A 13,065-nucleotide genomic window follows, 5' to 3' on the forward strand; every position below is an offset into this window, starting at 1 on the left:
AAATGGAAAATACCTCATTGCTTCCTTGGAGAGTAGTTCACTCCTGTAAGCAGATACCCAGAATTGTCTTAAATTCAAATAAATATCCAGTTCCAGCCAAGAATTCCACAACATCCCACAACTCCACTAGGGAAAATAACTGAACGATGCAAGTAATCCAAGCATCTTACACTTATAAATAAGTGGTTTCTGGAGGAGTCACTGGTGACTTATTACCTAGCAATGATAGCAAAAAAAAAATCACAGTAATCCAATATCTTCCCTTCTTCCCTGAAAATGCTGAAAACAAGTGGACTAAAAGGCTCCCTAGACTTTCCCCGAGAACCAGTCTGTTGGCTGGGTACCTACAGACATCATGGACAATCTCCATCACAAACAAGATTCAAGATAAGTCACTGACAGTAATTAAAAGTGAGCAGGCTAGCACATTTCAGGCTTTCCCATTAGACCATTCCATTTTGAAGGTAAGCGGGCTTATTTTTACTGCTGTGTGTCAGCAACACTTGGGTCATTATTTCAGCTACTAAACTTTTGTGGAGTTTATACGCATTTAAAAAAAAACTTTCCTATAGCTAGCTCCCATCACTTTCACTTGAGTTATCTCTTGGAATGGAGATAAACTCAGTAGACCAGCCCCCTTCTCTCCAATACATTGCATACATTTACTTACATAAACTACATGCAACTCACATACAAGTAGTCAAACTCCACTGAATTCAATCAAAACGTCCCCATCTCATCCCTCTTCACTAAAGAGGTCATTCTCAGGTTCCTGTGTACAATTTGACTGTCTCCCTTCCTCAAGTATATAAATGCAAGTATTCCTTTTCTCATTACTGACAAAATTGCACTTTTAGGGTGGGTTTCTGCATAATTAAGTCCATCAGATGTCCAGAAAAATATTGCAGTGTATTGCTGCTTCTTGAGATCGGAACTGGGAAGAATCCACTGAGACACAACTGCCTTGGAACTTCCCCTCTAGCTGGCATCACATCCAAGAAATAAACTAGATTAATAAATGAGATTTTTTCATTATTGAACACCAAACTGAAGTACATGGCCTTGAAAATTCAAATAGAGCATAGCATGTATTGGATCACAGTTGTGCTCCTCATGACAAACCAGAGTCCTTTTCTGGTAAGGAAATGACAGAGTGTATGTGACTATCCTCAGATGGAAAAATGTTTTAACAAGGGCAAAGTGAGAATTCAAGTTTTAAAGATTTGAAATACACAAATGCTTATTTTAAGAAATATCTTCAATATCATATCCCCATTGAGATTACTATCAACTGCTGCTTAAATAACCAACAGACATTCTGATTACTAGAAATAAACAAATTTGAGTAATTATTCCTCAATATCCAGCAGTTTCCACCAATATTGCAATATTTTGCAGTGAGGCTATTGCTCAAGGAATACTATAACATTGGGGTAAATACTAGAACATAGGGGTAAATACTAGAACATAGGACAGCACAGAAACGGGCCCTTCAGCCCACAATGCTGTGCTGAACCAAATAATAATCAAATGGCCAACTGGAACTAATCCCTTATGCCTACACAATGTCCATATCCTTCCATTTTTCTCACATTCATGTGCTTATCTAAACTTGCCCTCAAATTTCTTCTCACCTTCAATGCAAGCCTTCTAAGTATTTGACATTTTGACCACGGAAAAACGATATTGCCTGTCTATCTATTCTTCTCAAACTTGTGGATCTCCCTCAGATCCCCCTCAACCTCTGCCACTCCAGAGAAAACAACCCAAGTTTGTCCAACCTCTTGTTATAGCATCTGCACTCTAACCCAGGCAGAGGTTTCCTGGTAAACCTCTTCTGCACCCTCTCCAAAATTTCAACATCCTTCCTATAAAGGGTTGACCAGAACTGCATGCAGCAATCCAGATGTGGTGTAACTAGAGTTTTATAAAGTGGCCACATAACTTTGACTTTTGAACTCAAAATTGTTTAAGCTGTGCCATTACATTACTTATGCAAATTTATGCTCAACTCTACATACAGTCCAACTCTTTCCCCGCCTATTCTCTGCCTGCTCACAATCTCCCGCCCCATTAGATCCCTTCCCCTCCACCACAGCTGCATACTGACCCTTCCCACAATTTTGAAATAATCGTTTATTTTTGGACTTGCAATAGTGTGAGGAGCAACTCAACTGGGACTAGATCAAAAGTCAGACTATGCATCTTTCTGGAAGACACTAGTTGAGAACATTCAAGTTTTTAAAGCATTCCTTTGCAGAGGGCTCTCCAACATACAGTAGTGCTAAAATGTTTGTGACCCCTGTAGAATTTTCTCTATTTCTACATAACTTAAAATGTGATCAGATCTTCACACAACTCCTAAAACTAGATAAACTAGAACCCAATTAAATAAGCAGCATACATTATATTTGTTCATTTATTTGTTGAGAAAAATTATCTAGTATTATATGTATTTGCTGGAAAAAGTATGTGAACCTCTGGTGTAATGCCTTTTACAAAAGCTATTTGGAGTCAGCTGTTCCAAACAATGAGATGAGATTGGAGGTGTGGGTTGTAGGGGTGCCCTGCCCTATAAGAAAGACACAAAAGTCAGGTTACTGACAAAACCAGCTCTTCAAGAAAGATCTGCTTATGTGCACCATGCCTCGATCAAAACAACTGTGAGGACCTTCGAAGAATTGTAGAGATGCATGAAGCTGGAAAAGGCTACAAAAGCATTTCTAAAGACCCGAGTGTTCATCAGTGCAAAGAGAAATTGTCTACAAATGGAGGAAATTCAGTACTGTTGTAACTCTGCCCAAAAGTGGGCATCCTGCAAAGATCACACCAAGAGTACAACATGCAATGCTGAAGAAGGTGAAAAAGAACCCAGGGGTAACAGCAAAAACCTGCAGAAATCCTTAGAGCTTGCTAAAGTCTTATAGTGGACACATGAACAACAAAAAACAATGAACAAGAATGGTATTCATGGAAGGACACCAGAGAGGAAACCACTGCTCCTCCCCCCCCCAAACAAAAACTGCTGCACATATTAAGTTTGCAAAAGACCACCAGGATGTTCTACAACATTTCTGGGACAACGTTCTGTGTATAGATGAGACAAGTTGAAATTTCTGGCAGAAATGCACATTGCTATGCTTGGAGGAAGAAGGGCACTGCACACCAACACCTCATCATAACTATGAAGCACAGTGGAGGGAGCATCATGGTTTGGGGCTGCTTTGCTGCTTCAGGGGCTGGATAGCTTGCAATCATTGAGGGAACAGTGAATTCAAAATTGCATCAATACATTTTACAGGAGACTATCAGGATAGGAGTCCGTCACCTGAAGCTTAATGGAAGTTGGATAATGCAACAAGACAATGATCTGAAACACATGAGTAAATCAACAGAATGATTTAAAAAGAAGAAATTAGTGTTTTGGAATGGCCAAGTCAATGTCCTGACCTTAATCTTATAGAAATGTTGTGGAAGGACCTGAAGCAAGCAGTTCGTGCAAGGAAGCCCACCATATCCCAAAGTTGAAGCAGTTTTGTAAGGAGGAATGCATAAAATTCCTTCAAGCTGATGTGCAGGACTGATCAAAGTTACCAGAAACATTTGGTTGAAGTTATTGCTGGACAAGGGGGTTATACCAGTTACTGAAAGCAAAGGTTCACATACTTTTTCCAACAAATGCATGCAATAGTGGATCATTTTTCTGAATAAGTAAATGAAGTATAATGCTTTTTGTGTTAATTTATTTAATTGGGTTCTCTTTATCTAGTTTTAGGACTTGCATGAAGATCCGATCACATTTTAAGTCATATTTATACAGAAATAGAGAAAATTCTACAGGGTTCACAAGTTTTTTAGCATGACTGTAGCATCTGACAGATATCTACAAAGGAAGGGATAATGTCATTTGTCAGAGGGGGCTTTTGGCATCCACCAGAAAATTAATTAAGCAAAACCAAAGTCAGGCCAAATTTCCCACAAAGAAATGTTGTGGACATTTTATTATAGAGTGTAAAATGCACGTGTCAGTAAAATAAAAGGGATACATCTCTTTAACATGCTGCACAGAGCTGTTCTTTTTTTTTAAACCTGTTGCACTTCCCAAAGTTAGATATCTCAAGCATTAATAGAAAAAAATCAGTACAATTTAAACGGAATGTCCAGTAAACTTCAGATCATTAAAAACAGAACTGGAGTTCCTGGTTATCTACACTGTTAACTGTACAAAGGCAAATACTACAAGTTAAACAGCTTCAACTTAATAACCATCCCTTTTTAATCAATGTAATTTTTGTTTCACATACGTAATTAATACTAGAATTCATTCACTTGCTAAACATAATCATACATATTAGATCACACCACTTAAGAATAAGAATTAAAAAATAGTCATTAGCATGGCTCGTGGAGACTTTGTCGAGTCCATATCTGAGAGGTGTATACCAAACACAACCAACCATTTTTGGTTTTTATTCATACTAAAAAATAAAACCTGTAGTTCCATTTATTTATCTTTTCAGGCAATTATACAGACAGGCGCAATCTAATTGCAGCACAAATCAAAGAATATGATCAAGTCTTTAACTCATTAGGGGGGCCTCTTTCAGGCCAGGATGTTCTTTTGAAGTGGGGGGAGGGAAAACGGGGTGGAAGGCAGGCTAAAATGTGAGTGGCAGTGCTCTTCCCTTACATCCACGTACAGATGTGCATCCTGCTGCTGTTCAGTTCCATTTATCAATTACAAAATGTGCCTAAATTTGTTTTTTTTTCTTGTTTTTTTTTATATAACATTTTTTAAAATCTCGTCTTTGCCAACAGTCACCTACGTAAAACATGTATTTTGGAAAAAAGCATTAAATTATTATTCACAGTTCTCATTTTAACTCCTTATAAAAAGAAGTATTTGTGCTAACTTCCTTTTTCTTTGTTTCTCCTCCTTCCCCACATAATAGAATTAATGGACCAGTACAAAAATTTACCAGTCCAACACAGTTTTGCATTTAGTGCCCAGTCACATAGGGATGGAGGCACAGTTTCACAAAAGTGAGACATATTATAAATATATATATAATATATATTATATATATATACTGTGGTCGTTAGTACCATTCGGTCAATACTGTACAAAACTCTAGACCGATAACCTGTGACTCATTGCTTTGCCGTCACTGAGTATCAGGAATTGCAGTACCAGCACCAGTATTCCTACCCATCTATCATTGGGATGTATATATTTCAACAATGCACCACCTTTGAGCCCCACATCCACACTACAATTATACTTTCAAAACTTATCTTGTAGTGCAGATAACGTAGGGGAGTAATTTAAAAAATTAAAAACAGAACAAGTAGCCATTTGCATTTTAGCCTGTCCAAATCTGGTATGGGTTTAAGGTTCCCCGAGCGATCAATCCATAACATCTGCACCCCTCGACTTCACTATTACTCCATTAATGGTAAATCTAGAAAGTTATCGTAATAAGTATTTTTTCCTCTAGTGTTCAGAAACAAAAGTATAAGATTTTCTTCAAGGCGTCATAAATCCTTTTTAACCCTTTATTATAAAAGGCTCCACATCCATAATGATTCAAATCTCTTGACAAGGACATCGAATTATTGATCCTGCAACAGAAAGACAATGAAGGTTAATATTATGATTGCCCAGGGCAGTGTGCAACAAGTATTGTGAAGACATCAAAAGATACCCAAATTTCTTCAAAGCATTCACTATTATTTGTTCATGAAATGCTCCTTGATCTCCTACCCAGAGTAACAGAGATATCGCAATCTATTCTAATCCAAGCTCCACACATTAAACATATTCCCCAGTATGAAACACTGATCAGGAGCAGGCTGCTTTTATTTAATCTTTTGCGAAGATTAAACTCTAGTGACTCTGCAGTCAATAACAAACCAACAAGGAATTCAGGTGAAAATTCCAGAGAATGGCCAAGGTGTCTAATATATAAAGGGAAATGGAATACTTTTGTGATGCTTATATAATTAGAAGCTCATGTGGAAGAAAATCTTAATGGACAGAATGGACCATTCCTACAATACATACTTAAAAATTCTGTGAAGCATGTCAATGCTTAGATGTTTAAACAGAATGGCATTAGCCAAACACATGACCAAAATCTCAGAGATGGGTTTTAATAGCATCACAGAGAAATAAAGCAGATAGTATGCCTCGGACTGTCAGTTGTAGGCTTAAATTCAAAGCTTTCAAAAATAGTTTTACTCTGACAAAACTAATATCTACACAAAGTTAAATTAGTGCCTCCAACCTAACATCAGCATAAACAACCAATGCAAGAATATGGAAAGCCAGCTTGCTCTAAAAAAATGATGCTCAAGGGTCAAGTATTGAAGAGTTGCCTCAGCCTCAGACTGCTCCTTCCCCCAGGCAAGAACTGCACTTTGGACCACCTTTCGGTGACCCAGCCAGGATTAAGGACTCAAGGGGGCAAGTGGCAGCTGGCAGTACTCTGTCAGAGCAGACTGCAAAGGGAGCTTTCTCTTCAGCGCCATGGCAATCAGCACCAATGCATACCTGATGACCAGGGGCCTGCCCTTGTTGTGTGGCCTGTCCATAGTACGCCGCTTGCTGTCGGTAGTACTCTGCCCAGGCTGCACTATAATCTGGCTGTGAACTCTGCTGGGGAGTCCCTGGAGCAGTTCCTGTCGCCTGAGCTGGTAAAAAGCAAAACAGAAACAGTATGATTACACATAATCAGAGCACCAAAATGTTAAAAATGGAAGTGAAAATAATTTACAATGAACTGAAGCAATGAAGCAAAGATCATATTTCTATTAGGAATGTGGAATAGAAACTAAAGGGGGAGGGTTATTGCAGGAGAAAGGAAGGTAGGTAAAGGTGCTGTGAGAAATAACCCAGTGAAGGAGAAGAGAAGCTGTCGCTAATTAGCATGCTGCAACTTTCTACTAGAATACTAATCAGCCAATTGCCCCATTAAGCTGGATTTTTTTGCTAGCTAGTCTTCAACTTCGCGTTCTATAACAATTACAATCTTCCAATCATGACGACTTACAATTTCCCTCAACAGTGATACAAAATAACCCCAGGTACTGTTTCCAGAAACTTCCCCATGGGGAGGTACGGTAGCATAGAGGTTAGCTGCAAGATGGGGTTCAATTCTCGCTGTTGTCCTTAAGGAGTTTGCATCTTCTCCCTGTGGTCATGTGCATTTCCTTTAGGTGTTTTGGTTTATTCCAACATTCCAAAGGTGGCATTTACAATTTTCAAAGTAACTTTATTTCACTAATGATTAAGAACTCGAAGTATAATGTATTCAGCATTAAGGATGCCTTCAGACATGTGGGGCCCCACTGGGCACAGAAGGCCTCAAGCTTGCCAGTAAACTGCATACTCTGAAGGATCTCCCATCATGATTGGAAGGCGGGCTGGCAGGTTTTGGGTTACATGAAGCAGTAAAGGGCTACATCATAGTTCATTATCAGTTTGCTCTTCCTACTTAACAACTCAAAAGCTCAAAGTCTGAAGTGTAACCAAAAACTTGGAACAGACCCCACAGCCTCTCTAGTCGAACCGATATGCAAAATTGCTTCCCCCAGGATGCAGAAAAATCAGAAAAGAACAGTCTCGAAGTCTATGAACACAGTTAAGAATAAGCTGCCTGGCACTACTGTATGCATCACTCTCCAACCTAGTTCCCAACGTGAAAAGAGCCTTCTGCATAGACAGCTCCTCCACTGGGGAACAACCTTGCCACTAGGTGTCAAAATGGATCATCATGGTGTTGCTAAGTAGCAAAGAGACAGAGGGCAGACAAGTGCTCATCCGTAATGTGGAATGGCATAAAAGAGGCTCCTAAAATACAGTTCAAGTGGCTACCATCTGCCATTGATGGTTTTGGGGGCTGGACCGAACAGGAATTCTAGCCAAGCAAGGTCAGCCCACTCGACAAGTGAAGCCTCAAGCACTCTCAGTTCTCTGGAATCTTCGTTGTGAGCCTCAGTGTCATTAAGAACACTGTGTGCTGCATATGTTTAGTGTGATAAAAGCAATTTTGCCAACTGTTTGTTCAACATATATCAAATCAAAGTGAACCCAAATAAAGGCACAGAAGCCTGTTCTGACAGCCAAAGAGCTCTGGTTGCAGGCAACTGTTAGAAATGGAACTCCCAGAAAGTTAACGTGCCATTGAGAACAGTGTTTCTGTGAAATCATGGCTAAGCATGAGAGGAGGAAAAACATCACCAGCACACATCTTGGAGGAGGTTCTATAGACGATCTCTATAGTGTCACACTCTGGGTGCAGATGCACCACCAGTGACCAAATACCATCTTCAGTCAGCAGAATCAGAACTACATGATAAGTGTTTCATTGAATGAAAAATACCCTCAGGTACTGCTTCCAAAAACTTACCCGCAATATCCTGCAGGACAACTTGGGTCAACCACACCATGAAATACACAAAATAACCATTACCCTAGTGTTCCACAGGATTAAATAGATTCTTCCTACATCAACCAAGGTGCAAATGTTTTACTCCTATTCTGGCTTCCCTTTTACCCTTCTTATCTGTTCTTCACCTCCCTCTGGTGCCCCTCCTTCTTCCCCTTCTCCATTGGTCCACTCTCCTCTATCAGATTCCTTCAGCTCTTTACAGTTCTTCCACCCATTACCTCCTAGCTTCTCACGCCACCCCCATTCTCCCACCACTCAACTTTGCCTCATCTATCACATCCCAGCTTGTACTCCCTTCCCCTCCCACCTTCTCACTCTGGCCTTTCCCCCCATCCTTTCCAGCCCTAACTCAGGGTATCAGCCCGAAACATTGTCTGCTTATTCCCCTCCATAGATGCTGCCTCACTGGACAAGTTCCTCTAGCATTTTCTGTGTTCTCCAGATTTCCAGCATCTGCAGAGTATCCTGTGATTTTTATTTTAAATATTTACCATTTACTCTAGACACTACTAGATAAACTAGAAAACCCCTTTCACAAACCCATAACCTACAACAGTAATTTTTTAAAAGTGGCTGCAGTGCAAGAAAATGTGGCAGCCAATTTGCATAACACCCCTGCTTCTTCCAAATAGAGGGAGGGATTCTCAGTCTAAATTTTTCTTCATAAGGAAAGCAACTCCAACAATTTACCTGCAACACAAGTACTGGCATTTGATTATGTGCAAATTTGTCAAGTTGGTCTTAAATGCATTTACAACATTAAATTAATATTACTTACTGGTAGCTAAATTAAATATTTAATGATAAACTTTTTCTTGGGTCAACTTCCGAGTTAAAAGGATTGCAATAATGTTGCAAATAAAATGTAAAACCTATTCTTACTTTGATGTGCAAAGAAAATGTATTAGTTATATTCTTGAACAATTTACGGTAAGTCCAGACAAAAAGGAACAGTCTTCTGTACCCTCATTTGGGTTTATCTTGATTTAATATATGTAGAACAGACAGTTGCCAAAATTGTTTTGATCACACTAAACATATGCAGCACACCATATTCTTAAAAATGGCTTGTTGGAAGATACCCTTTAAAATTGAGTGTCTTGGGCTTCAATAAAACCAAAGTGAATCTAAAGAGTAGCAGCATTGGTGAAAACAGGAAGACTGCTGTCACCATTTCTTTCAGAAACTGTAAGAATTATTTTGCAATTGCTAATCTAAGCACAGGATTCCCAACAGTTAAGGTCCTTGCTAGAGCTACAGAGATAGGTTGAGGGCAAGCACTGTATTTCTGGGGGAAAACTTCAAACATATGGCTCCAGTCTTTTGTAAAGTTACATACAAACAATAACATACAGAAGTCCCCAGGTTATAACAGGATTTCATTCCTGAGGATTGCCTGTAACCAGAACCATTCGTAAGGTGTAAATGAAAATAAAATCAGCAAGTGGTAGAAGGCCACAGAACAGCTGTCATGGGTGGCTACCAGCCACCCTACTGACCCTTGAGGGAGCAAGTCTGCTTGGTTCAAACCAGTCCAATTGTTGTAGCTCCGTGAGGAAAAGGTGGTACACAGAGATGCTCCATTCACATCCAGAAGATGCCTGCAGCTATACAACAGCCAGCAAATCCATCCCCATCCATCTAGCCTGTATAGACCACAAGACCATAAGATATGAGCAGAATTAGCCATTTGGCCCTTTGAGTCTGCTCTGCCATTTCATCCTGGCTGATCCATTTTTCCTCTCAGCCCCACAGGTTTCAATGAAATCACCAATCTTCTGAATTCTAGTAAATACAGGCTTACAGCCATCAGATGCTCTTCATATGACAAGCCTTTCAATCCTGGTATCATTTTTGTGAACCTCTCTTGAACCCTCTCCAGTTTCAGCACATCCTTTCAAAGATAAAGGGCCCAAACCTGCTCTCAAATTGAGGCCTCACCAGTGCTTTATAAAGTCTCAACATTACATCCTTGTTTTTATATTCTAGTCCTCTTGAATGAATGCTAACATCTCATTTGTCTTCCTCACCACAGACTCAACCTGCAAATTAACCTTTAGGGAATCCTGCACGAGGACTCCCAAGTCCCTCTGCACCTCAGTTTTTTTAAATCTTCTCTCCATTTAGAAAATAGTCAACCCTTTGCTCTATCAAAGTGCATGACCATACACTTCCTGACACTATTCCATCTACCTCTTTGCCCATTCTCATAATCCAAGTCCTTCTGTAGCCTATTTCCTCAAAACTACCTGCCCTTCTACCCATCTTTGCATCATCTGAAAACTTTGCAACAAAGCTATCAATTCCATCATCCAAATCATTGACATAAAATCAGTCCCAACACAGACCCCTGTGGAATACCAGTAGTCAATGACAGTCAACCAAAAAAGGCTGTGTTTATTTGCACTCTTTGCCTGCTACCAGTCAGCTACTGCTTTATCCATGCTAGAATCTTTCCTGTAATACCATGGGCTCATAACTTAAGCAGTCTCATGTGTGGCAACTTTCTGAAAATCGAAGTACACAACATCAACTGATTCTTCTTTGTGTCTCCTGCTTGTTATTTCTTCAAAGAATTCCAACAGATTTGTCTAGCAAGATTTCTCTTGAGGAAACCATGCTGACTGCAGCCTATTTTAACATGTGCCTTCAGGTACCTGGAAACCACATCCTTAACAATTGACTCCAACATCTTCCCAACCACTGAGGTCAGACTAACTGGCCTATATTTTCATTTCTTCTGCATCTTTCCCTTCTTGAGCGGAGTGACATTTGCAAACTCTTGTGTGCATGCATTTTTAACTCAGGAAGGAGCCATTGTCAGGGAGGGGGACTGACCCAGATTTTTAATAACTTTCATCCTTCCACTAACTCTAAAATGTGCCATAACTGTGGCAACATTCAGTATTTACAGTAATGATCACTGAGCACTAGTAAATAAAATCCCTACTCACTACATGACAACTTTGACTGATAGCAACGCCTGTAAGACCACTGAAACAAGGATATTTAGAACTGTCAATTAGATTTTAGTTAGCATATAATTCCAATCCTACACTCATACTGTAGCAGTTATCTAATTTATTTCATTAGATTTTTGCCTCTTCCTCTTACCCCTGCAGATGTCTTACATATGTGGATGTTAAAATATATCCATGGGTTGACATCAACTTTGATAGACAAGTATTTCCTACAATTAATGCTGTTTCTTTTTTTCTCCAAAATCAAAGGAAGAATAATATTCAAGAGGAAGTGTAGACACTGACCTTTCAGACATTTGCACTGTTTTGATGGTGACTTAACTGAGCTTGGTTTACACATATTGGATCATTTTGGTTCACTTGGCTAAGAGAACATGCAAGTTAATCTAAGGCAGCTCCAAGGAATGCAGGACTTAAAAATTATGCCACCACTTAATGCCACATCCTTGAGAATGGTTTTAAAGAGACTATACTTGTGAATTCAAATGACATACCAGGTGCATTATGTAGAGATTTAAAATCTATTAGATCATTTAAATTAGGGTAGTAAGTCCCATATCTTGAAATAGAGCAATTATCTCAGTCTGGAACGCACGGAAGCTGTTGGTGTTTCACAAAAACAAAGGGTTATGGAGAAATGAAGTGAGTTACCTGGATCTCTGGCAGTCATCACAGATTACACAACTAAGGTGTGGTAAGATTTTAAGATGCCATACTTCTAATGTAGAAAAATATCCCATGGCATAACAAGAGTGATCAGTGCCAAGAAGAGAGTTTGTTGAGTACATGGTTGGAGAACTGGATTTCAAGTCACAGAGGAGTGGTAACAAATATGCAAATAGATTTAGGGCAATAACTCCAGAATGTGGAGCTTGTGTATACCACCTTGCATGTGATATGGAGAATTATACAAAAGACTGGAAGTGAAGAAAGTTGTGAAGGGTAGGATACAGTATGATAAATAGACTGCAAGATGACACGGTGTCAATATTAAAAGGAAATTTACGAAATCTACTGGAAGGATTGGCATTAAATGTACATCATGAAGGATGGCTTTGTGGTAACACTTGACACAGGTGTAAGTGTTTGAATGAGTGGAAGCTTACAGATAATTCTGCTTGTAAAGTTCCACAATGGTGGCAATGTCACAGAGATGCTGTTTTTGAGATGGAGAGGATATGGACTCAGACTCTACGGTGGTAGGATTAGAAAGAGATACAAGCTGATTTCAGCAATCCAGCAGGTGCAGCATGTTCCACAGACTCAAATTTAGGGACAGGAGGATAAGATGAGCTGAAGGGCTTGTTTCTGTGCTGTTGTGCTCCATGACTCCAATTGAAGCTGATATTTTGGGTGCATTTACACTTCCGATTTAATTAACAGACGAAGTACCTAAATACAAACAATCACCCTCTACTAAATGAGCATTACAAATGTGAGATGACCAGCTTCTGAAGTGCCGCTAACCTGATCATCGACACATTTGATGCTTGGGATTTAGCAAATCGAGTTTTCCTCGCTCAGCTGAAAGATTCAAATTGAATGTTACAGGGATGGAATTTGGAATGTGAATGAATTAAAATACTCAAGGACATTCACATACAATTGCTCCCCTCAACCTGCACCAGAAT

General features: G+C 39.4%; 1 protein-coding gene across 6 annotated transcripts in view; it reads right to left on the minus strand.

Annotated features, from left to right (window-relative positions):
• Nucleotides 1-3,961: 3,961 nt before the first annotated feature.
• fubp3 (far upstream element (FUSE) binding protein 3) overlaps nucleotides 3,962-13,065 on the minus strand; it is a 94,697-nt gene continuing 85,593 nt past the window's right edge. For all 6 annotated transcript variants that reach the window (XM_072240192.1, XM_072240191.1, XM_072240197.1 and 3 more), the window contains 2 exons: nucleotides 6,554-6,693; nucleotides 3,962-5,622 (listed from right to left, as the gene is read on the minus strand). In XM_072240192.1, coding sequence (XP_072096293.1) covers nucleotides 5,614-5,622; nucleotides 6,554-6,693 — 149 coding nt within the window. In that variant the 3' untranslated portion in view covers nucleotides 3,962-5,613. The remainder of the gene's footprint in view (nucleotides 5,623-6,553; nucleotides 6,694-13,065) is intronic.

Source organism: Mobula birostris, chromosome 22 (assembly GCF_030028105.1).
Source record: "Mobula birostris isolate sMobBir1 chromosome 22, sMobBir1.hap1, whole genome shotgun sequence".
Lineage (NCBI taxonomy): Eukaryota > Metazoa > Chordata > Chondrichthyes > Myliobatiformes > Myliobatidae > Mobula > Mobula birostris.